Source organism: Dipteris shenzhenensis, chromosome 14 (assembly GCF_047967505.1).
Source record: "Dipteris shenzhenensis isolate YYH24624 ecotype China chromosome 14, Dip_SZ_1.0, whole genome shotgun sequence".
In the NCBI taxonomy this organism is placed as follows: domain Eukaryota; kingdom Viridiplantae; phylum Streptophyta; class Polypodiopsida; order Gleicheniales; family Dipteridaceae; genus Dipteris; species Dipteris shenzhenensis.
The window spans coordinates 53665570-53692047 of NC_141609.1; the positions used below are offsets into that span (position 1 = coordinate 53665570).

Consider the following 26478-nt stretch of genomic DNA (forward strand, 5'->3'; position numbering starts at 1 on the left):
GACTGAAAAATAAGAGGGGCAAAGACCGGTTGTTTCCTAACTTGAGTATGTGATACTATGGGGCTTTTCAAGTTTCAGAGAAGATCAATGATGTAGCTTACAGGTTGAAGCTGCCAGATCATTGGAGGATTCACAATGCTTTTTATGTGAGTCTTCTCAAGCCTTTCCAGGGAGATGTGCCAGAGGATATGCCTTCTGAGATGCAGCTAGAGGTCAAGGAACTTGATGAGATTCTAGTTCCAGAGCAGATATAGATACAGAGGGAAAGGAAAGTCAGAGGTAAAGTTTCCGGTCGCTATTTGGTGAAGTTTCAAAATGATTTATCATTGCATGCAAAGTGGTTGGAAGTGGGTGATCTGATAGATACACCACAGTTGTTGCAAAGTTACGTAGAAGCTTTTTAGCTCAAGTCAACTTCGGTTGTGGCTTCTTCAGGCTCAGCAGAGCGTAGGTTTGGAGCATTGCCTGATGCTCAAGGGAGGGTGCTTTGGTACAGACAAGCTCAGATATCTAGAGGTTGCTTGGTGACATTGTATGTTTCACCCGAGGTATTGCTTGTTGACAGTATATTTGCTTTGGGACTTCTATGATCAGTGTACTAGTTACTATGAGATAGTTTTTGCAGTGCATATGGGTTGGTATCCTAGGCTTTAAAAAATCATACATGTAACGCAAGCTTTGCAACATGTTGAAACATGCTTATAATGCCACACATGTAATGAGTTTATGGATGACTTTGCCACACTTAGATGCAATTGAGGTCGCTTGCCATTTTTCAAGAGGGGGGTATGTCATGAGGATGTGAATTTCTACCTAAGAATGTGAAATTTTGCGAATACCTTTAGCCCGCTTGTAGGCAAGGCATTGGGTTGTTATGTGTATAAAGGACACCTAGGAATTGAATGTGTCTTGGGGTTGAATTAATTGTTTGGGCCGTCGGAGTGGTCCATAGAGGGAACTAGGGGCAAATTGAATGGTGAAATTGCCATGTGGAGCCTTCTAAGCATGGGAATGGAAAAGACGAGGGCTTCTGGGATGGATGGGATCTTGTCACATGGGCGCCAATTGTGAGAGAAAAGATATCCGTATGGGGCTTCTTGGAATGGGCTGGCGTCGCATTTTCGTTTGAAGAAGACTCTTGGCGCTGGTCCTTTTGTACGCCAGCTTCTCGTGGGCTGGTGGTCGCAAATCCATGCCTAGAGGGCTCATGGGCTTGTTATGATTGCTTACTGTAGTACGGCCTGTTCACTCGGGCAAAGATAAAGTTCGCGACGCGGGCGTGGGAGCTAAGCTGCTCACAAAGCCTCTCCACAAAACGTTCGGGAGGGGCTGGATGGACGTCTAGAGACTTGCTCTATCGTCACTCACGAGCTGGCGTGACAAGCGTGGCTGAACATGTAGGCCTGGTTTTGAACTAGTGGTTGCGTTCTGGAGGAGCAAGCTGACCTTCTAGAGACGCCTTGATGTCGTACCATGGAGGAGGGGCCTTGGTTAGTCACTAGGTTCAAGAATCTGATGGCAAGTTAGCTCTGGGAGCTTAGCTAGTCACAAAGAGCTGCTCCAAGTGACCGTCAGCCATTTTGGAGAGTGGGCTGGTCACATAGGGAGCCTTGTCCTCCTTGCAAAACTGATTTTGGAAGGCCTATGTCGTTCAGGGGATCTCACAGAGGATAGTTCGACCCTTTGCTCAAGCTTCCTATCTTTGCTCTAAACATATAAGTGGCCAAGAAGGCGCTAGTGACAGCTGTGGGGGATGGTGTGACCAAGTATGGGTTGCTAGAAACAATTCCGGGCTAAGTGCAAGCAATTTGGAACATTGTTATGCTTGGTGGGAGCAGAGCACTATGCATGGGTTATTGATGCCTAATGGGCTGTGGAATGCCCTTATGCAAGAGGAATTCTATCCATTGTATAACCTGGTTTCAGGGTCTTCCAATCAATAAAGAAATACCGAAAGGGGTGCCAAGGTTGGGGCCAATTTGTGTCTTTATCTTGGTGTAGGAGCATTCTAGCTCCCAATCTGTTGGTTGTGTATTTGCTGAATTGTTGATGTGAGAGTATTGGCTGGTTGTTAGTTTATTACCGCCCTTTTGTTGGTCTTAGGGCCGGTTCATTTGTAGTATGCAGTCACCGTTAAGCAGGTTTATGGTACATAGCATTGGCACGCAGTGAAACGTGTCTTACGATACTTGAAAGGCATGCAGCTTTTGGGACTGTTATATGATGATGAGTCTTCACTGGTTATACATCCTTTCACAAACAATGACAAGGCTTGTTACGACACCTGTTGTCTCATAGTGGCAACTATTTCATGTTTGGCTCTTCATATATTTCTTGGTTCAGCAAGAAGCAACCTACAGTTGCTACTTCGAGTCGTGAAGCTGAGTGTAGGGCAGCCTTCACAACCATTTTAGAGTGTGTTTGGTTTTCGACTATCAGGGCAGTTTGTGGGCTGCCAGAAGCTCAAAAAGTATTTCCTTTTTGTGCTAGGAGCCTCCAGAGCAGTTCGTTTTTGCTGCATGCCTGCTGTTCATGCCTCTCAGAGCCCCAAATCTGATTCACACTTCTTCCAGGAGCCTTCCAGTCCAGGCACCTTGTCACGAGGGCCTGATTTTTGGCGCATGCATGTTGGCATGCATGTGGGCAGCACCCTGGGAAAACAAGGAGCAAGGGCATGGGTTGCTTGATGTGCTAGAACCCCTAGCAAATTGTGCCTTGGGGGTGAATTTGGGGGTTTGGGCCCAAGAGGGGCAAAGAACCCTTAGGATCCTCAAGTTTGTCATTGGTTTGGTCCCACTAGAGGAGGCTGGGGGCAAATGAGCTTTATAGTTGGGTGTTGACCAACTAGGGCTTAGGGGCAAATTAAAGCCTTGGGGGCAAATGAAGACGTGGGCTGCCGCGTGGCATGCCCATGCAGCCCAAAAAAGAAATGAAAGCCTGGGAACAACGTAGGGGCTGGCTGACGTGAAAGAGGATGGCGTGAAAGCTTGAAGAGGATGGATCGATGCACGGAAGAGGAGGGAAGGCGGCGTCATGAGCTCCACAACGTGTAGTATGGCTGATGTATGGAATTCAACTGTGGTTCATACGAAAGGTTCAGGCTGCCGTACGGGCTGTACGGGCTGTCCATACGTTGGAGTCTTGGTTGCTGGTACGGCTGTACGGAAGGAGCCAGCTTCCATTGCTCGGGCTGTATGGAAGGGATTCCTTGCTGCTGTACGGGCTGCTTGACGACCATGGGCTGCAGGATGGGCTCGGGCTGTATGGAAGGGATTCCTTGCTGCTGTATGGGCTGCTTGACGACCATGGGCTGCAGGATGCACGGGCTGCTCAACGCTCTTGTCATTGCATTTGGAATCGGCTGCTGCCAGAGTGGTTGAGTGAGAAGGCTTTCCGCTTGGCAAGGCGTCCATTGAGTTCGTGAATGGTTTGCATTAGCTCATCAGTGAGCTTGGTTGAGCTCCTGGCTGGTGAAGAGGACATGCAAGAGTTGTTGTGAATGCCTTCAGCTATGAACTGTTTTGGAGGGTCTTGCTTGGCAGGGTGATTCCTAATGGATGCTTGTAGAGTAAGTTTGTGCTTCTGAGCATTGTGGGCAGGTCAGTTATGCTTTCACCCATTGTTCGGGTATTCCAGCGAGTCAGTGGACACTTGTGGCTGTCTGGGGAGAGTGTGGCCGTGTTTGGGCTGCAAGTAACAGTTCCCAGGTTAAAGGCAGGTGTTTGCACTGAGTATGGATGCCTATGGTCACATGGGTGTGAGAGCAGAGCCCCACAGGGCTAATGTTTGTGATACTGATGCCTACTGAGAGTGGGAAGAGCACTAAATGCAAGTGGGTTCGAATTTATTATGTATTCTATTTTCTAGCTCTGGCAAGTAACTGTTTCGTGTGGGAATATGTTTTTGGTTTCGATGGGTCACTTGCAGGCAGTGGTTGCCCCCGAGAGGGATGGTACAGGTGTGACTGCCATAGTGTTTGCGGTTTTGTGATGCCAGTTCTCTTATGGGAATCAAGTTGATGTATCAGGATATGTGTGACCCACAGGGTGAGAGACAAATGATCATGGCAGTCCTGGACAATGGAGAAAGCTCTTGTATGCTTTCTTTCTCTGCTTTGAGCAGATGGATGACCAGTTGGGCACTAGTAGGGGGGGGTTTATGGTGAGGTCATGTATCCGCGAGACAAAAGCCAATGGGCCCAGTAGGTAGTCTACTATGCTGGTCCTGCCTCCATGTGGGAAGCATGTGAATCCCTCAGGTGATGGCCATCTGAAGGCCATTGTAGATGATGAGGTCATGGACAGCTCCCAACTCAAGCACGTGTCGCCCGTATGCTGTCACATGTGAAGTATCTGTTGCAGAAAGTCTCCGAATATCAAATTCTGTTGCATCTAACTTTGGCATCATTTGGGGGTCTCTCTCATATGTGAAATCAAGTAACTCTCATAATTGCCTTGTAATTTGACCATCTTCTTTGATGCCTAGCTTATATATATGTATGCTTGAAAACCGTCTGAGCTCAAAGAATAGCTATATCTTGTTATGCTCTAGTTGAGATAACATGACCTCGGAAGGGTCGATGGACATTTTCCTTTAGGAGGACTGACTTTTGTATTATATTTTATTGTGCTTCATATAAACGGTTAAAGGAATTAATATCAATGTCCCGGTGAGGGTGACATGGTAGAGACTAGATGAATCTAAGGTTGAGGGCCTAGGTGCACCTAAATGTGTGAATTGCCAAGGGGCAAATGGAATTAACGTTTATTCCAAGAGAGGGTAAAAAGGGTGCATACTAGGGGCTTCCAGATTTTGATTTGTGGCATCTAGATTCATCTAGGGAGATGAGGGCTTTGGAGAAAGATTTCAGATTACATTCAACTTTGCGTTCTAGATTTTTGGTCGTTTAATATCTTATGGTCCACATTTTGTTGAGGTGGAAGGCCATAAGGTAACTCAAATGGAAACACATCTGAACTTTTAGCTAGCTAGAGCAGCTATGACTCTTCATAATTCATTGAATGTCTAACAGGTGCATCCTAAGAAGTGTGAGAATCTGAAATTATAGCATGATATAGTAGTGGGTATTGTACTCTAAATCCCCACCAGGTTTTGTCTAAAGAACCACTTTTTGCAATGCACAAATGAGAAAATGGAATGTGCAGCTCACATGCAATCTTAATGGTGTTCTACATATTACAACATGTAGGTTGGAGCTAGGGCCACAATACAACCCACATATAACAATCGTATTTTTGTAAAACTATAGGTCTATTTTGATTATAATGAATAATCAATCCCAAACGATTCTCTACGAGGCTTTGTTGTGAGGCCATACTTTGTCACATTGAAGGAGAGCATCCTAGTGTTGCGTCCCATATTTTGTTATCTATGTATGTGCTTCATGTGCTAGTTGCTCGTGGATATAATAGTACATATATTTCAATGACTATATGCTGGAGTTGTTGTCGGCGGTGGTTCTCCACGGATGCAGGTGTTTGCAGATATGGAAGAGCTTGAAGTTAAACCGAACAAGGCTATTTTGAATACAGTTGCATTAACATATGAGAAACTTGGGGACTTTGAGAAGGCTGAGAAGGCGCGAACGAAGTTTCAACCCAAATTATGGATATATCGCACTGTCAATGGAAAGAAAATCAAGTTCCGCAATAAATTGGCTCCTCAAGATGGTGGTCTTGAGTCTTTGGAAGGTATTTCTAGACCATGTCTTTGCAATCTCATGCTTTTTGAGTGTCTTGTTTGTTTTTACAGGTACGCTTGTACGATATGTCAATTATCATTTAAATGTAAATATGGACCCAGTTTGTGCATGCCTTCTTGTATTTGATGTTGTTGTCGACCTCTTGTGACAACTCCTGTGTAAGCCTTTTGTCTTAATATGATCTAGGGTTTTGTAATCTGGGAATGTACCATGGTCTTGATTGATCTATAACTCAATAAGCTGTAAGATTTCTTTCTCAATCAGTTGTAAGATTTCTTTCATAACTTCATAATTTTAAAACCAAAATTCAGAGTATAGCAAACGTGTATTGCTTCAAAAATGACTTGGATAAACGGAGTTCAAGAGCAGAAATTTAATTGCAATTTGAGATACGGAATCTAGAAAGCTGTAGAATACAGCTGCAGGTTGAAATCATCATCTCTAGAGATGTTTCGGGGCTGGCTAAAGGAGGAAGCAGCACAAAATATTAATGCTTTTGCTCCTAGGTGGACCACACAGATTCTCGTAAGCTTCCCCTGGCTGTCAGGCTGAAATTGCAGCTGATATGAAGGCTTTTGGAAGGTGTTTACAGCAAAAAGGTCAGGTAGGAAGCCAGCATGGGCTGCTTCTACCTCTCTAGCATGAGGAATGTGAAGCTTGGAGCTTAATTCAACAAGAAGAAGATCCAATGTTGCAAAGAGCAGGGAATCTAGAAGCTTAAAGAATGTGGAAGCATGCATAAAAATGAAGGAAAGCAAGAGAGTGCGCTCTAGCCAAATCATGATTCTCTTTTAGGTAAGAATTGAGCTTAAAAAGCAACAAGCAGGATTTTGTATCTAGAAAGCTAGGGAAATCAGGTTTAAGCTTGAAATAGAAATTATGGTTGCAAATTAGTATTCTCAGTAGTTTTTAGAGAATTAAAAATTGGTTGTCAACCTTATAGTGACACATGGAACCTTAGTTAATGCATTTTTAAACAGCATAAGCTATTTAAAACATTTAATCGATGATTTACCCTTTTTCTAAAATTGCACTATGCCTACGCACACGTTCAGACAAGCTCTATGACCTGATGCCAAGACTTTTTATGACTTGTTTTGTAAGACCCTTTGGCCTAACCTGCGGGTGTATTTAGTTTGCCATGTTATCTCTAGTATCTTCCAAATTTTGAGGTATCCAGTAATCCAGATGCAAGGCATATGCAGATAATCATTGCGAAGATACTATGTTGACATTCATTGTGAAGCCACTATGTTGACGAAAATTTTCCAAGGCATTACATAGCTTCTGTGCCTCTTCTTGATTTCTTGAGAAAAGAAACACATAATCAGCATGGAGAAGAAGTATAATGCTGTTTGCCCAACCATGGGCTCAAGGGTCCCCTCTTGTTGTGCATAATTAGTGTTTGCTCTAGTGTGTCTATGAATAGGCCAAACAAGAGTGGGAGAGAGTAGGTATTCTTGCACACACTTTTTCTTCTAAGTAAAGACCATATATTAGAAGGGGGAAACCCCAAAAGGGAGGTAAAAATTCCACAGAAAATACAAGCAGTAACAGGTAGAAAGACAAGTACAAGCGAGCCTTAGTAAAGAGAACTACTTATACATACATACACCTACAGATACTGTTAAGAGAAAGGGAAATGGAGGGTGGTTAAGACCCAACCTTAAGGAATGTCAAAAACAGTGGGAAAACACAGCAAATTGATCATGATCTATGTCGTGAACCTTGAAGCATGTAACACATGTACACTTTTCTTCACTACATTTTTGGATCATTATTGGATATCCTATTTCCATATATTATGATCATATGTTTACTGATTATATGTGTGAGTTTTCTTTGTGTGCGTTCTTGTGACAAGACTTCACACCTTGGCCGGTTGTATTCTATAAATCCTACGCACATGGTTATTCACAGTTCAGAGCTCTTACCATGGCTGATGACGATGTATGCTATCTTCAATATTAGCTTTGTAACCTTCACCGTGACCACATCATTTACAGCGCCAGCACATGACATCTTTATCGTGTTCGTGTCACCTTCAGTGTGACTTTATCACTTTCAGAGTGATCCATCACCCTCAATGTGATTTGTCATCTTTCATATGACTTTATTGCGGTCCTACTGTCTTCAGTATGGTCTTGTTTACACCATCTACAATATGGCGATGGATCTCCAGTAATCCATGATAGTCACATTTAGTGATAGGATATTGGAAGCTAGTTCCTGAGGTGGACTTCACATTAGTGATGTTACGAGTCGTTGACTATTTCATATGCAATCACCCTCCACTTGAAAAATTAAATTATCAACATGCCGTACTAGACTGATGATGCTTTGCACATCCATGAGGGTTTCCTAACACCCGATGGGCTCTCTAGTACCCTTGGCTTATTCTTGACACCTTCAGGCTAGCTTTGGGGGTGAGCCTTGGTATGTTGGGCAATGATGCTTAGCTTAATGAGGGCAGGTCAAGATCACATAGTTTAACTGTGAGGCGGATGTGACCTTCAGAACTCTAAATCTTTGAGTGTTAAGTCTAGAACCATGATCACTCACATGCACATTAGATAGAGCACGTCGAGGTTTAAAGGATGGCTGCAATTTGGGTAAATTTCGAGTTTATAGGTCAAGCTATGAGCCCAGCAAACCTAGGATGTGCATTTTCTCTAGGCCTCTTAATTTAATTAATTGTGTGCATGGGTAGAGACGTCATGGAGTAAACATTTTAAGAGACATAATTAAAGGATAAGAACTCGTAAAGCCTATTCTAACCTAGAATAACCAACAATCAGAAAATAATATACTAGAATCAATTTTTCATCTTTTTACAGCCTCTCAGCTTGTTTTTTTAATTCCTCAACCACCAGTTTTTTGAAGCTTTTTGCATTCACCTAAGGTGTATAGGAAGACTGTGATCAGTTCTAAGCAGTCCAATGCATAGTTACCAGGGAACGACATTCTGACATCCGGAACATTTGGACCGTTCCGGACAAAGGGCTGACAGGGAACGTCTGGAATGTCCCTGGAACATTCCCAGACACCAGGGAATGGCGTTCCGGATCTAAATCTGGCGTTCCAGAGTCCAGACCTAAATCTGGCGCTCGGGACCTAAATCTGGCATTCCTAACCTGAAACTGGCGTTCCAGACCTAAATGTGATGTTCCGAACCTTGTCATATGATGTGGCATTTCAGTTCCCGCTCCCCCGTTTCCCCTTCTTGGAACGTTCATGTTCCGGCACTCGAGTTTTCGGAACATTCCCATTCCTTGGTGACTATGGTCCAATGGCTCTCTTACGAATTCACACCCTCTCCCTGCCGCTCTCTTGCTAATTTGCCCTCTTCTTAGCCACCTTCCTTGCTGTCAGCTTGCCCTCTGGCAACTTCGCTTCACTCTTCTACTACTCCATGATCTCCTTCTGTTATCCAGCTTGACGACTTGCTGGAATCCCTACTTCAGCCTGTGATTTCTCGAATCTCAATATCCGAGACAAGCCACGGGGCAAGTAGCTTCATCTAGAGGATGTTATCTTGATTTCAGCTCTGTTTTTCACCTGTGACTCGTGAGTCCATTAAAAGTGATTTTCCAATTTTGTTTTTCACCTGTAGGCTCTTCCAAAACTCTCTTTATTTACTTCTTACATATATCATTTGAATTCTGAAGATTCTAACCATGTTTAGGTTTAAAATACTAATAATCTCTGAGCTGAACTATGTGTTTCAGAGGTTTGGTGCCAATTCAATAATTTTGGAGATCTTGTGCTGAGATTGGCAAGTTTTGGGTTTGTCTTCACTTGTTTTTTATCCAGGGCTACCCGTGGTTACTTCCTACAGTTTCCTACAGTTTTATGATTTGAGTTCTCCCATGTTTCATTCGTTAGGGCTTCTAGATTACCTCAGGTTCTGTCCGAGGGTCTCCATTACTATTGTAATTGAAGCTGAACACCATTGTAATAAGGAAATATACCTAGGATATGCCCAGGTAGGGGGTGTATCTCATTCACACTCCTTTGGGTGCCGAATTCTTCTCTTTTCCTTCTATTTACTGTTGTTAGAGTTAGCCATCTCATAGTGAGAGAAGGGTATTATTGTGGGTGTGGCCTGGAGAGGATAGGTTAGATGTTTGGATAGGCTAGATAGGTAGGCTGGTAGGGCTGAGTTGGGTGTACAAACCGGGCACCAACCAGGGTGGGTCAACCGACTTGTCGAGATCGGACCTTGCCTTGACTCAACCAGGGTCCGATCAGCCGACCTGGCTGGTTGGTCTAATGGCCAGCCAAAGTTGGCCGACTAGACTGGTTGAGCTCAGCGACTTGTTACATATTTCTGCACATTGGAGTTTGCCCTTGGACATAGTGGAGCTAACGAGGAGGAGAGAGATGACATGAGGGTTGAGTGGGTCAATGGGATGAGACAATGATGTGGCGAGATTCTTTCTCCAGACCACTCAAACTCTTGTCCCGCGGGGTTCCGACACGGATGTAGTTACATACTTTCTAGACTTGGTTGGAACCAAGAGAGCTCCCAGTGAAGCTTAGCTTCTACAGAGACCATTGCCCACACATTTCGGATGAGGGCTTTGTACATGATTTTTGTATGTAAACAAACCATGACTACCTTGCCTTTGGGGGACTAGCTTGGAGGAGGTGAAAACTCCTCAAACTCCCTAGGAACTAAAGTTCAAGTGGGGTCTAGTCTAGGCCCAAATGCTAGGCCCAAGGTCTAAAGGTCTAGCTTTAGGCACATTTACTAGGCCCAAATGGCACATTCACTAGGCCCAAGGCAAGGAATAAGTGTGACCAAAAGGAGTGGGTTAGGGGCATTAATGAAGGGGCAAAGTAATTTGCCACGTGGCAGTCGGAAGTCCATTTGGTTAGTCTTTAAGTCACCAATAGGTGCCTTGCCTTCCTTGAACACTACTCACTTGCCTCCCTTTCTAGCCTCTCTTACTTCAGCTAATTCCTTCCTTCTTTGTTTGAGTTGGTGGTGAGCAAGCTCCTTTGCTATCCATATCTTGGTACCTTAAAGAGCAGCAAAAATGAAAAGCTAGATGGTAATGAGGGTGGTCTTTAGAAGGTTCTTTTTTGGGGGGGAAATACTAATAATGAGGTTTCCATGTGAGGCAAGCGAGCTTACCTGAGAGCGTTTATGTTTTCTGCTCTTTTGAAGAGAAGTTGCAGATGAGCTCCCTTTTGATTGATACCAAAGACTGCATTTGAGTCCTGTTTGGTTTCTGGTACTCGTCTCATTGATATTCTTGACTTTCTCTTCTGTCATGCTATCTTTGTCATACCACATCTGACAATCTATAGATTGTGATTTTGGTAGCATTATTTAGCGTTTCCAGATGCTCCTTGAGTTCTTCTTGGTTGTCGATTTCGATCCTGGCTTGTTGTCATTCTTTCACTAATGGTATTTGTGTGATAATCATCTCGTTCACAATTACCATGACTGATGGTGGATGAAATCCAACACTCCATACAAATTCAGCCTCGCGTTGTTCTCTTCAAGCTCTCTCTCTCTCTCTCTCTCTCTCTCTTTGTCTATCTAGCTATCTTTCTTTCTTTCTTTCTTTTCTCTCTTACACAAAGCACTAGCGCCTAGGACAACTGTCGGGCTGGACCCCTCGAGAAATTTGAGTACAAACATGCCTCAAAAGGCAAATTCTGGGGTCTTCGTAGCACTGGGTCACGTGAACAACTCCTGGTCGCTTGCGAGACTCCATATTGCTTGGGCCTTCAATCTTTCATGGTACCTGTAACCATTAACTAAAGCGCACAACCATGGCACTTACCCATTAACGGTTAGTGCTTTGCATGCAAATAACAATCTGTGGACTAATCGTAGCCAATGTGGGCGTCCCCACCAAGCAAACATGTGCACATAAATAGCTAACTCTGCGACTGACCAAAGCCAACCCTTCTAGCTGTAATTAAGGACTTTGGCCAAGGGTCGTGCCTTAATTAATACCAGAACTCTCCGACCGGAGTCGGTAATAATCTAGGTTGATCGAAGTCAACTTTTTCGGACCGTAGTCAGAAGTTCTTTGGTTAACCACAAATAACCCTTTTGGCATACGCCAAGTCTTCCTAATTGTGGTTAAGTATCTTTGACCGAAGTCAATACTTTGATCAATAAAAGATAAATTTTTGAACACAATTGAATAAATGAGAGACTCTTTAATTATGATCAAATAAATGGTGAATTAAAACTTTTACTTTGGAGTATTTACAACTTAGTAACATCCCCTTTGCTTCTATTCAATTGACCTCAACTGAAAAGCTTCCTCGTAAATATCCAAAAGCTATGGATGCTCGTTGGGGAGAGACTAAAATGAAAATGTTTAGACTTCACAAGCAGTTGTAGCTTGAATGAAGAGATTTTGGACTACCTTTTGATTAGCCTTCTCCTTTAGTGCTAGCCTTCATCATGGCTGAGTCTGCCCTTCACCTCCGGAGTGCCGACAGAAACTTAGTACGAAGACTTTGTATAAATGGATGCTCGAGTATGTGTGGGTGTGTGGATTTGTATGTGTGAGAGCATATTTTTATACTATGGTCTACACCCACTGTTGGGCGCTGATGACGTCAGTGGGGATGTCATAGTAGCTAGTCCCTGCTATGCATGATGGAGTTTATGGTTTTCAACCTTGTGAGTGACTATCATGAGATTGAAACTGCACTATGTTGTGTTTTTAGAGGATGAGTTTGGGAATGTTCCTGGATTCATCTAGGTATATGCTTCTGCCGTATTAGCGGACATGCAAATTTCACCTTGTGAAGTTTTCGTCCAAGTTGCGGCCTGCTGGTATTGTGATAATTCTTTCTATCTTAAATGGTGCGTTGCCTTATCAGCTAGATTTAGATTTAGATGCTCGTTGGGGAGAGACTAAAATGAAAATGTTTAGACTTCACAAGCAGTTGTAGCTTGAATGAAGAGATTTTGGACTACCTTTTGATTAGCCTTCTCCTTTAGTGCTAGCCTTCATCATGGCTGAGTCTGCCCTTCACCTCCGGAGTGCCGACAGAAACTTAGTACGAAGACTTTGTATAAATGGATGCTCGAGTATGTGTGGGTGTGTGGATTTGTATGTGTGAGAGCATATTTTTATACTATGGTCTACACCCACTGTTGGGCCGCTGATGACGTCAGTGGGGATGTCATAGTAGCTAGTCCCTGCTATGCATGATGGAGTTTATGGTTTTCAACCTTGTGAGTGACTATCATGAGATTGAAACTGCACTATGTTGTGTTTTTAGAGGATGAGTTTGGGAATGTTCCTGGATTCATCTAGGTATATGCTTCTGCCGTATTAGCGGACATGCAAATTTCACCTTGTGAAGTTTTCGTCCAAGTTGCGGCCTGCTGGTATTGTGATAATTCTTTCTATCTTAAATGGTGCGTTGCCCTATCAGCTAGATTTAGATTTAGATGCTCGTTGGGGAGAGACTAAAATGAAAATGTTTAGACTTCACAAGCAGTTGTAGCTTGAATGAAGAGATTTTGGACTACCTTTTGATTAGCCTTCTCCTTTAGTGCTAGCCTTCATCATGGCTGAGTCTGCCCTTCACCTCCGGAGTGCCGACAGAAACTTAGTACGAAGACTTTGTATAAATGGATGCTCGAGTATGTGTGGGTGTGTGGATTTGTATGTGTGAGAGCATATTTTTATACTATGGTCTACACCCACTGTTGGGCGCTGATGACGTCAGTGGGGATGTCATAGTAGCTAGTCCCTGCTATGCATGATGGAGTTTATGGTTTTCAACCTTGTGAGTGACTATCATGAGATTGAAACTGCACTATGTTGTGTTTTTAGAGGATGAGTTTGGGAATGTTCCTGGATTCATCTAGGTATATGATGAGACAACATGTCTTCATCCATCCACTTGGCATCCAATGCTGAATAGTCTTGAATTTTACAAGGTACCTATAAAATTCCTTGCCCTGGGGGCCTTTGCTTATAGTATGGTATACAATTTGTTATGGCTGAACGACCTCCTCTAGCTCATCCACTTTTGGTGGACCCTCTGATATTGGCTCTGTAGGCTCCGGTCCCTGATATTTCTTTAGAAGAATCACATGAAAGGGATTATGAATCCTCCTATGCTATGGCAGTGCCAATTTGTATGCAACCTCATTAATCTTTTCTGTAACCCTGAAAGGGCCATAATATATGGGAGATAACTTTGCATACACTTTTTCCTTGCCCTTAAGCTTGCCGAGCCTAGCTTTTTCAAACTTTAAAAGCACCCAGTCCCCTCGCTTGAGATCTAACTATCTCCTATGCTTATCTGCAGCCTTCTTATGCTTTTCTTGAGACCTTTCTATTGCTGTCCAGACCTGGCTGAAAGCTGTTTGGAGGTCTCTGACAACTGATCAGCTGCAAATATTTCATCTTTGGTCCTCAAGATAGGTGGCAGAATCACCTTCCCATAGATGACCTCAAAGGGGGCTTTCCCTGTGTAGCTGTGATATGCGAACTCCACCACTGATCCTTCAGAATCTTTTGCCTCATTTCTCAGGTGATGCATAGGGAATCATCTTTCATTAGATACCCATCCCAATTTGGCCAAGAGAGAAATTCGAACCACAAGAAAGCAACAAAGAGCTTTAAAAATGACCAAAAGATTCGTGATGAAGGTGAGAGCAACTGTACCCGCTGTCCATGGAAGAGGGGCGATCTCTGGCCTCACACCCTTGCTCTGTGCAGGCCCCCAGTAGTGCAGAGATGGCCTTCAGTCACAATGGAGTCAGAAGACGAGCAAATAGATTCGAATCAGCTCCAAATGGCATCAAGCCAGAGAGAGAGAGAGAGAGAGAGAGAGAGAGAGAGCAGAATTTTGCACGCAAAAGGTTCACGGCCAGGAGCCAAAGCGTGGAAGTGATCACGGGTAGGAGAGGGGAGCCATACAGCCAACAATGAGCCTCGGGATGTGTGGAGGAGATCCGTACAGCCAGAGAACAGCGTCGAATGGCATGCAACAGATCCATGCAATCGGCCAAGAACATCGAAATACGTGCAAGAGAAACCATACAATCAGCCGATCTGCCTCGAGATGCATGCAAGGGGACCTTACAGCCAGTAATCAGCCTCGGTATGCATAAAAGAGACGTACGGAGCCTTGGAATGCGTGCCAATGCTCGTGGGCAAAAAGAGAATCCCATACAGCCAAGAGAGATCCTCGAAAATACAAGTTAGAGAGAGAAAAACGTGCATGCAAGCACATGCATCAAATGGGTTGTCACGTGCAATGTCACAAGAAACGTTTCTAGGTTTTGACAGGGGTTTCGCCTAGAAACGTGGTGGAAAATGCATTTTTTTTCATAAATTATATAAATAGTATAAATATATACCTCTAGACTCTCTCTCTCTCTCTCTCAAAAGAGCTCTCAAATACACTGTTGGAGAGGATAGAGAGAAATAGAGAGGCTGGAGAGGGTAGAGCAACGGAGAGGCTGAAGAGAGTATACCAGCTATGGTAGAGGGAATAGGAAGGGCAAGTAGAGGGTTTAGCAAGGGAGGGTAGAGTAGAGAGTGTAGGGAGTGATATGCAGGCAAGACATGGAGCAAGAGCAGCAAATCAGCGGCCCAAACAATGCAAGTAGAAAAAGCCCATCGAAATTCGCGCATACGGCTGTTTTACGGTAGGGTATTTCTCCCAAGACAACGCGTTTTGGGAGTGTCGCCGAAACGTTTCGAGGCGTTTCGGTGCCCCGAAACGCGTTTTTTGGTTACACTGGTCACGTGGCAAATTACTTTGGCCCACTCTTGTTGGTCACACTTGTGTCTAGCCTTGGGATTTCCTATTAACATTTAGGCTCTCTTATTTTTTGCCTTGGGCCTAGTAAGTGCACCTAGAATTCTAACATCAAAACTTAGGGGCTTTTAGGAATTTAGCACCTCCTCTAGGCCAGTCCCCCAAGGCCAAAGTATCCATGGGTTTATTTGCATTACAAAAATCACGTCCCCGTGCTAAAGAAGCTCCTAGTTTGATCGTGATCAAGTTCAGCCTGCTTAGCCCCATCACTTTGCCTCAAATTCGTGAACAAAGCACGTGCGATCATGATGTTTTAGCGGGCAGATGAAGAAATTCTCCTAATCAACATAGTTCTGTACATGAAGACGGAGCTTCCCTATCAAGGGAGTAACTGAATGAGTTTGGGAATGTTCCTGGATTCATCTAGGTATATGAAGACGGAGCTTCCCTATCAAGGGAGTAACTAGCACAGAGTCCCCACAGAACATTTGGTCAGCATCAAGAGCCCTGCTTAATTCCTCCGTCTTTATGGCTAAATTTTCTGAGATGAAGTTATCTGTAGCTCCTCCTTGCCCCAAGAAAGCAGCAACTCTCTTTCCTCTGGATTTGTCACTCTACCCAAAAACGTCTGGAATCCCTGCTGCCATTGGCTTTTGCTGTCCTGGTGGGTTTCTCTGCTCCTTCGCATCCGAAGGTTTCCCAGGGCACTAGGCAGCTACATGCCCTTCCTTTCCACACCTGAAACATTTCCCCCCCTTCCGGAAAATGGCTATCTGCTCAGGGGAAGACTGAGGTTTACCTTTGAAGGATTTTGGTGATTGGTTTCCCCTCGGCTTCGGGGGCTGAAATTCCCTCTTTTGAGCCTTGGGAAACTCCTTTTTCTCAGACTAAGGTGTGGCTGGCTTTTTCTTATCTGCTATCTAGGCAAAAAGAGAAGGCACTGTGGTGGGATCCTGCATATGCATTAAGCTTGCCACAGTGGCTGCATGCATGATGTCTTGTATGCCCTTATGTTGTTGGGTATTAACTACAGCCTGTATCTTTGGAGTGAGACGAGACCTTTGTATTTTCTTACCTGGGTCTTCTTTGAAGCCTTCTTGAAGGGAGTAATCTGCAAGTATGCATCCCAAAATTTCTGATTATAAGCCTCAACGGTATCTCCTACATCCATATGCAAACTGTCCCAGGCAACAAGGACATGATCTCTAAACTGCTTGGGCGTAAACTGTTTGTAGAAGGCTTTCTTGAAACCCTTCCACTTCTTTGGAGCAGTACCAGCTGTAGTCTGTGCACTCCACCAAGCACTAGCTGTTGCTATCTTGTGCAAACTAACCATTAGCAGCTTGGAGGACTCAGAAAATTTATCTGTGCCAAAAGCTGCATTAAATTGCCTAATGAACTGCGTGGCTTTCTCTGTTTGGCCATACTGGCCATTAAATGTAGCAAACCTGACAGACTTCCCACCTTCTTTGAACTCTTTAGTTTTTGCTTTCTTGGATGACTTATTCTTCTTCTTATCCTTATGCTTCGATGATTCAGAAGAAGAAGACGATGATGAGGATGAAGAGGTAGAGTATGGTAATGCTTAGCCTTTTTCTTCTTGGAAGGTGTATTCCCTTCCTGGCTACTTGCTTTCCTGTTTTTGCTGTCCACATTTCGAGGTTTCTTGCTCTTCCTGGAAATATCATCTACAGGAAGAGCAGGGACTGTCCAGGGATCTCTTTTTGGCTCACCTTCTGGGTTGTCCCAAAACAAACTCTCTGCTGCTCTTCCTCTGCATGAGGATTTACGAGCCTGAAACAATGGATCCCTCCTAGCTTCTACGAGCTGTGCCAGTAAATATCTGTAGGCTGCCTCAATCTTTGACTGGACACTGCTCTTGCATGACCTGGTCATCTCTGGCATCTCATGGGAGGGCATGGCATCCTACTGTGAAGCCATTCTCTGCGAACTTATCCTGAGATCTGCAAGCTCTCACACAGAGTATATGCAACCAATGTACTCAGCCTGCCTTTTCAAAATGAAAATACCTCAACAAGAGGTGTAATGCACTCACAACTTAGCTCAGAGTTGTGCCAAAAACTGGCTGTCAAGGTCAAGGCATAACCTCAAAACTGTGTGCCCCTTTTCTGATACTGCAAATATCACTCAAAATGCATCTGGTTCCCATTTTCTCTGTTCAAAAGCATGCATATCTCTTTCTCAAATCTCTGATTTTCTGTCTGTCTGTCTGCTGTTTTCTGACAGGGTCAAAAGCTGTCTTTGACAGGTAAAAGCTCCCTTTTTTAAAAAAGACAAGTTAACTAACTACAGTCTAGTTAGCCTAACGAGACTGGTTACCTGTGGGCTGGTTAGGTAGAACTGCACCGCTAATCAGAATTGGTCAACTGAACCAGGCTGATTAGCCAAACCAGGCCTCTAGACAACCATTGACTGCCACATCAGCACATGCACAGACTGCTGTCTACTCAGCACATGTATGTGCCACGTAGGTTTGCAAGCTACCACGTCACTTAGGCGCCACCTCAGCGCACAATGCCACGGCACTCCACATGTGTGCGCCACCTCAGCGCTACGTGTCAGTGCCTAAGCTGCACCTTCACGATGCTTGCCTGCCACCAATCTTTGATGCGTTTGTAGATTCAGTCTACACGTGCCGTTGCCACGCCTTGCTTGGAATTTCGATTTGTAGCAGTCGTTCTCCGTAGGTCCACGGTGCTTGTATGGCTGGCACATGAAACTCCGAAATGGGGCGAGAATTCTACACGGGAATGAATCGCTCCATGAGCAATGACAAATGGAGATCTTTGGAAATTGATACGCGACGTGCGTCTCTGACTTATCCACAAGGATCCAGTTTTTCGGGCATCGCCACAACTATAAATCCAGAACTGCCAATCAAACAATCACCCGTTGTGCAAATGGAAGTTCCCGCGCTCACTTTCCTTCATCATGCCTGACACATTCTTTGTTCTAACTCTCTCTCTCTTGATCACGGGCGATGGCATCTCAAATTTTCCACCCAGCCATACTCTTCTGGATCGCACGTTTTCCAATTGATACGTCCTTTTTCTTCCTCATGCATATCCACGAGACCCTCATTTCCCTAGATGGTTCCCCTTGCCAAATGTCATCATTTTAGCCTTTCCACTTGGTGCACCATTTACCCCTCTCTTGGGGCACATTTAAAACCACTTGCCCCTTGGCATTATTGCACATTTAGGTGCACCTAGGCCTTAGCACTCAGAACCACCTAGTCAATGCCATTTCACCCTCACCTAGGACCTTGGCAGTTACTTCTCTTGACCGTTTCATTTACGCACATTAACTATTACAAAAGTTGGTCATCTAAGAGAAAATGCACCGATCTTTCCGAGGTCATGCTATCTCGGCTAGAGCATAACATTCCTTCCCTCTTCAAGCATCAGCGTCCTCGATGATGAAATCTGGGAACACTTTTCGTAACTGGTATACGGATTCCCAGGTAGCTTCCGATAGAGGCTGACCATGCCATGCAACCAACACCGTGGGTATCTTCCGATTCCGTATTTGCATTGTTCCTCGGTCCATGATTCTTGTTGGTTTGCGTCTTGCATTATCCTCTATCTCCTGAAACAAAACCCCTTCGATTAGTGAGTCACCAATATGCAAAAATTTCTTTAAACGAGAAACATGAAACACTGGGTGCACCTTACACCCCGGTGGCAATTCTAATTGATAGGCTACCTTGCCTATTCTTTTCAGAATTAACCATGGCCCACAGTATCGAGGTGATAACTTAGCACACTCTCCTGAAGTCAACGACTTCGAGTGCAAAGGAACTCTGAGAAAAACTTTTTCTCCTTCCTTAAATACTCTTATAGACCGGTTTTCATCCGCATACACCTTGGCTCTATCCATAGCCCGGCGGATATTAGGTCTCGCAAGTGCTAGCATCTCCCGCATCTGAACTACAAAGTTCGCGGCACTAGGCACTTTTTGAGGTACTCCAACTATAGTTGGATTTGCTGGTCTATAACCATAGTTCAGTTCAAATGGACTGAACCCTGTAGAGGAATGTTTTCTATCATTGTAGGCAAACTCCAACAATGGCAACCACTTGTCCCACGTATGTTGCCTCAATGACACATATGCTCTCAGCATATCCTCTAAAGTCTGGTTGAATCTCTCCGTTTGACCATCCATCTCAGGATGATCCCCACTATTCATTCCCAACTCAGTCCTTAGTGTCTCAAATATCGCTGTCTAAAAATGACCGGTAAATTTGACATCTCTGGCTGACACTATGGATCTAGGCAATCCATGCAGACGAAATATATGTCTAATGAACAAATCTGCCACTTGCGGGGCACTAACAGACTCTCTAGTCGGAATGAAGTGAGCCATTTGGTTAGATGATCAACCATCACAAGGATAGAATCATATCCTCCTTGTGTTGTAGGCAGCCCTACAATAAAGTCCATGGAAATGCTCTCCCACTTACTCAGTGGTATTTCCAAGGGCTGTAAAAGTCCGGGTGGCTTCACCCGCTCGGCCTTACTTACCTGACACGAGAAACACCGTGTCACATATTCATGAATATGCTTTTTCATCTTTGGCCAAAAGAAATCTCGCTTCACGAGATCATCTGTCTTCTCGACTCCTGGATGTCCCGCACACGGGCTATCATGGCACTGTCGAATGACTCTCTGCCTGAGATCATTCTGACCAGGTACTACAACCTTGCCATTTCTAACTAGCATACCATCCCTTATGGTATATCTTGCATAAGTTTGGCCTTTTCAGGATGCTAGGTTATCCTTTTCATTTTCCCCGGGTTTCAACACATGAGCCTTAGGCCATAAGCTCTGGACAAACTCGTCCACCTTTTGAGTTTCTCTGATCTCGGTCATTAGAGCACTCTCTAATACCGTGAAACTCAGGTTGTGCATAATGCGAGACAACGCATCAGCAACCTTATTATCTTTTCCTCTTCGGTACCGAATCGTTAGATTAAACTCCTGCATGAGCTTTGTCCACCTAGCTTGGCGGCCCCTCAAGTCAGGCTGTTTACAAAAATGTTTCAGAGTATCATGATCCACATCCACATAAAACTCTGAACCATACAAATAATGCCTCCATGTTTTCAAAGCATGGATAACAGCGTACAACTCTAATTCATGAGTTGGCCAATTCCTTTGAGAGGGAGAAAGCTTCTTGCTTTCAAAGGCTACTGGCCTTCCCTCTTGAAGGAGGACTGCTCCTACCGCAATGCCACTTGCATCGGTTTCTAGGAACAACGGTTTCTGGGGATCAACTATTTTTAACACCGGTCCTGAGACCACAGCTTGTTTTATGGTGTTAAAACTTTCTTGTTGATTCCGTCCCCAAATAAAAGGTACTTTATCTAAGGTCAGATCAGTCAATGGCGATACTATTCCGGAATATCCTTTGATATGCCTTCTATAAAACTGGACAAATCCCAAGAATGATCGCAACGCGGTCAGACTCTGCGGGATTGGCCAAGTTAGTATCGCAGCGACTTTCTTCGGATCCATTTCTACTCCCTGTGGAGTAATTATGAACCCTAAATATTCAAGCCTAACCATACACAGTATAGTTTTCTTTTTATTTACGTAAAGACTGGCTTTCCTCAAAGTACTGAACACTATTCTTAAGTGTTCACGATGCTCATTAATACTTTTACTGAATATCAGGATAATGAATAAAAAACTTCGGAGGGGTCCATCCCGATTGTTGTCCTGGGCCCTAGTGCTCTTTGTGAGAAAGAAAAGATAGATAGATAGATAGATAGATAGAGAGAGAGAGAGAGAGAGAGAGAGAGAGAGAGAGAGAGAGATTGAAGAGAACAACGCTGCGCTGAATTTGTATGGAGTGCTGGATTGCATTGGTATCAGAGCTAAGGCAAGGATTGCCTTCTATGGTGACCTCGATCAAAGAGATTGATTGTCGATATGAGCAAACGGGTGACGATTTCATAACGCACCCAGAAAAGGAGTGATGCAATCGATTAATTGCTGGCATTGTTATGCTCTAGCCGAGATAGCATGACCTCGGAAAGATCGGTTGGCAGTTTCTCTTAGATGACCAACTTTTGTAATAGTTAATGTGCGTAAATGAAACGGTCAAGAGAAGTAACTGCCAAGGTCCTAAGGTGAGGGTGAAATGGCATTGACTAGGTGGTTCTGAGTGCTAAGGCCTAGGTGCACCTAAATGTGCAATAATGCCAAGGGGCAAGTGGTTTTAAATGTGCCCCAAGAGAGGGGTAAATGGTGCACCAAGTGGAAAGGCTAAAATGATGACATTTGGCAAGGGGAACCATCTAGGGAAATGAGGGTCTCGTGGATATGCAGGAGGAAGAAAAAGGACGTATCAATTGAAAAACGTGCGATCCAGGAGAGTATGGCTGGGTGGAAAATTTGAGATGCCATCGCCCATGATCAAGAGAGAGAGAGTTAGAACAAAGAATGTGTCAATTGGTATCAGAGCTGAAGGTAAGGAAAGGAGGCTCGTTAGGCTGTGACGCATAGCAGGCGGAGAAAATTGTAGCGGCTGCTCGTCAACGTGCTCCACGAAGACCATCGTCGCCTTCAAAGACCATGCGGAAGACGATTGTAGGCTGGGAGCAAAGGTGACGCGGGCTGTCCGTGACGGGGTGGTGGAAGATTGCGAGCAAGCATCGACGGGCGTCTCAAGTGGACGTTCTGCTGCGACGGCTAGCGTAGGATTGACGCACATTTGCTGCAAGCCTCCCTCCATCAGAGCGTTGTCCATCTGTAAGCCTACAGAGATTCCGTCGGTTATCGAATTGTAGGCTTAGACATCTTGGTGGATTGACGACGTGCAGAGTAGCGGGCGATGACCTGGGCGCTACGGCAGTTGTGACGAAATTTCTCACCTAGCAGCTGGTCACGTAGATTGCAAGATCTCTCACCTTTAGAAGAAACACCTCACGGTCAGGATAGGCGAATTTCCTTGCAACAGTTTTCGAAGGTCGTCGAACAGAACCTGTGGACGCTGCTACGAACATTGTGCCCGTAAATCCCACGCACGTGCCTAGGTCTTGGTACTACTTTCAGGTGGAGGGAAAAGATCGTGGTTAGCCCACGATGCTTAAAACCCGATCGTTGAACTCGGGATATATATTTAAAATTTTTTTTTTTTTTGACTGTCATGACAAGAGAAATGATTATTTAGTTAATTAATAGTCATTAGAACTTTATTATTGTTAGGCGCCAATTTGATGGTGCGGTTATATGTTTGTATTTATGATCGATCAAGCGGTGTAAATAGTACCGCCAAAACTATGTAACATTGGCCAATGATTATTAATAAAGATGTGCACACACGTGTCTAGGTCCTAGGGGCAATAGGAAAGGGAAAGGGTGCATTAGAGTGCATTGAATGGTAGGTGCATGGGTCATAGGCTAAGGGTAGGTGTAAATGGGAAGATGGAACTTGAGTGATCTCAAGGGACATTAATGAAAGGGTATCACCCTTTCATTGTGAATCTCACGTAGCATTCTTTCTACCACATTGCATTCATCCGTCATCTCTCTCTCACCTTGCATGTAGGTCGAAAAAGAAACAAGTACTCTCACGAGGGCGCTCTTCCCCATTGGAGGGCCAATCGGCATTCAAATTCTGCATGCATTGCACACATTTGCATTTTCGAAAAAGCGTGGATCTTCATATTTGGTATCAAAGCAGCGACGATCCACGAGCGGGACGAGAAGAGGGCGACAGTTGCGAACGACGGAAGTCGCAAGAGAGGTTGGCGGAAAAGGATCACGACTGACCGATCTCGAGGTTCTGAGACAAGGGATTTTTCTGAAAAATTTTGGCCTTCAACGGCGAACGGCGAACGGGGTGTTCTCTTTTGCGCCGCCCCCCCCCCCCCCCCCCATGTGAATGTACCCTTAAACCGTGAGAAAAAGGGATTCCCGTTCTACCCAACCGGAAGTCGGATCGGAATAAGATTTTAAGGGAGTGATCCACCCATCAAGTAACCCCTATAACGGTATCTAGAGCTCCAATCCGCTCAAAACAAGTAGCCCAAACGGAGCGTACCAGTTTACAGCAGAAATACAAGAAGAAAAGCTTCAAAGAGAAGGGAAAGGAGGTCATTTTAAGTGTCTTCTCAACACAAACGAAGCGGGAGTCGGATAAGTACCACCACCTCTACAACACTTGAAGTTTGCTGTAAAATAAACCTTCTTTTTTGAAATTACAGCAAGACATTTTCTCTCTTGTATTAATAAAAGGAAAGAATGGAAGGGGAAGGGACATATAACAATGAACTTATTCCTTTTCCTCCATTACCCCAAGGAGAGAGAGAAAGAACACCTTCACCCCCTCTTGAAGAGGATGGATTAGGTGAGAGTTATACACATCTTGAGTATGATAACCCACAAATAGATTTACAGCAGTCTCTCCTTCAAGAACCTACTGATAGGGAGTTCTCCTTTCGTAATGAAAGAAGAAATGAGACCAGCCAAGAACAAGGTGATGAGTTCACGCCTTTAACTCAAAACCCAATACACATGGATTCTAATCCAAGTGCAAGAGGAAGAGAGGAGACTCCTGTTGATAAGCTGGTTTTCCAGCTTAGCAATATGATTGAGCAGTCCATTATGACAAGATTAGGGACTAAGAGGACTTTAAACTTCGGGGATGAAGAGTTGAGTAACCCTTCTAAGAGGTCCAAATTCCAACCGCGAGAGAGAATTGAGTTCCCCAAATATGATGGGGCAAGGGAGGCTGACAAAATCCTCAATTGGATTCGTCATTTTGAGCTATACTTTGCCCATCAAGACAAGACCGAGCAAGAGAAGCTTGCTCTTGCCACATTGCATCTGCAGAAGGATGCTCTAATGTGGTGGTCCTTGTCACAAACAGGAAAAGAGCCTATTCATGAATGGGCTAAATTTGTGGAGCAACTAAAAACCACTTTCATGCCACCGAGGCATGAAGAGAACCTAACCTTTCGTTGGGAGAGGTTTAGGCAGTTCGATAATGAGAGTAATGCAGATTTTACAGCCAGATTTTGGAAACTCTCTCTAGAGTTACCCGAAAAGAGTGAGGAAGATAGGAGAAAGAAGTATTTAGCAGCTTTAAGCCCAAAAGTAAGGTACGAGGTTGAAATGTTTAACCCGACCACGCTTAAGGACCTCACTAAGCTGGCTGAAATAGCCGAGAGAAAATTGAATCCTCGTAAACCCTTCAATAAGGAGTATGGGTCATCATCTAAGACCAATAATATACCCACTTTTAGGAAACCAAACCGGTTTAAGAATAATAAAGGGAAGGGTAAAGCTCTTGTAAGGAATGTGAATAGCAAATCACGTCCTGGATGGGTGCCATTTCCTTCTATGACTGACGAAGAGAAGAGGAAATTGATTAAGGAAGGAAAATGTTTCGGTTGTAAGAAACATAAGCCAGGGCACGTATGGCATAAGTGTCCCGTTCTCTTGGCTAAGATTGCCAAGACGAATTCAGTAAAAGGGAAAGCCAAGGCATCCAAGCAGCAGGGTGAGGCTTCTACCTTGTCACCCTCGAAATCTACTGTGACTATTGAGCCAATAGTGAATGCTGTCCATTCAGCCAATACCTTTGGGCCTCATGATCTTTTTAAGGTGTATGGATTCGTGAATGGACAGAGAATAGTGGTTCTCCTAGATGATGGATGTAATTATGACTTAGTAAGTGATAGATTGGCAAAATTACTCCATCTTAAACCAGAACCTATAAAAAACATGTCGCTTTCAGGAGCTTTTAGGGGACACAATGAAGAAGACACATCCATAGTACGAAATATTCCTTTTCGTATACAAAAATATAGAGATCGAAGGGATTTTCTAGTAGCCCCTTTACAAGACGTTGACATGATACTAGGTAAACCATGGCGGTATGATTTTAACCCTGCTATTCATCCGTCATCTCTCTCTCACCTTGCATGTAGGTCGAAAAAGAAACAAGTACTCTCACGAGGGCGCTCTTCCCCATTGGAGGGCCAATCGGCATTCAAATTCTGCATGCATTGCACACATTTGCATTTTCGAAAAAGCGTGGATCTTTAAACCGTGAGAAAAAGGGATTCCCGTTCTACCCAACCGGAAGTCGGATCGGAATAAGATTTTAAGGGAGTGATCCACCCATCAAGTAACCCCTATAACGGTATCTAGAGCTCCAATCCGCTCAAAACAAGTAGCCCAAACGGAGCGTACCAGTTTACAGCAGAAATACAAGAAGAAAAGCTTCAAAGAGAAGGGAAAGGAGGTCATTTTAAGTGTCTTCTCAACACAAACGAAGCGGGAGTCGGATAAGTACCACCACCTCTACAACACTTGAAGTTTGCTGTAAAATAAACCTTCTTTTTTGAAATTACAGCAAGACATTTTCTCTCTTGTATTAATAAAAGGAAAGAATGGAAGGGGAAGGGACATATAACAATGAACTTATTCCTTTTCCTCCATTACCCCAAGGAGAGAGAGAAAGAACACCTTCACCCCCTCTTGAAGAGGATGGATTAGGTGAGAGTTATACACATCTTGAGTATGATAACCCACAAATAGATTTACAGCAGTCTCTCCTTCAAGAACCTACTGATAGGGAGTTCTCCTTTCGTAATGAAAGAAGAAATGAGACCAGCCAAGAACAAGGTGATGAGTTCACGCCTTTAACTCAAAACCCAATACACATGGATTCTAATCCAAGTGCAAGAGGAAGAGAGGAGACTCCTGTTGATAAGCTGGTTTTCCAGCTTAGCAATATGATTGAGCAGTCCATTATGACAAGATTAGGGACTAAGAGGACTTTAAACTTCGGGGATGAAGAGTTGAGTAACCCTTCTAAGAGGTCCAAATTCCAACCGCGAGAGAGAATTGAGTTCCCCAAATATGATGGGGCAAGGGAGGCTGACAAAATCCTCAATTGGATTCGTCATTTTGAGCTATACTTTGCCCATCAAGACAAGACCGAGCAAGAGAAGC

General features: G+C 44.1%; 1 protein-coding gene across 1 annotated transcript in view; it reads left to right on the forward strand.

Annotated features, from left to right (window-relative positions):
* LOC147894823 (pentatricopeptide repeat-containing protein At4g21190-like) overlaps nt 1-26478 on the forward strand; it is a 49827-nt gene that overhangs the window by 8189 nt on the left and 15160 nt on the right. The window contains exon 6 of the mRNA XM_087384745.1: nt 5495-5711. Within this exon, the coding sequence (XP_087240871.1) occupies nt 5495-5711 (217 nt within the window). The remainder of the gene's footprint in view (nt 1-5494; nt 5712-26478) is intronic.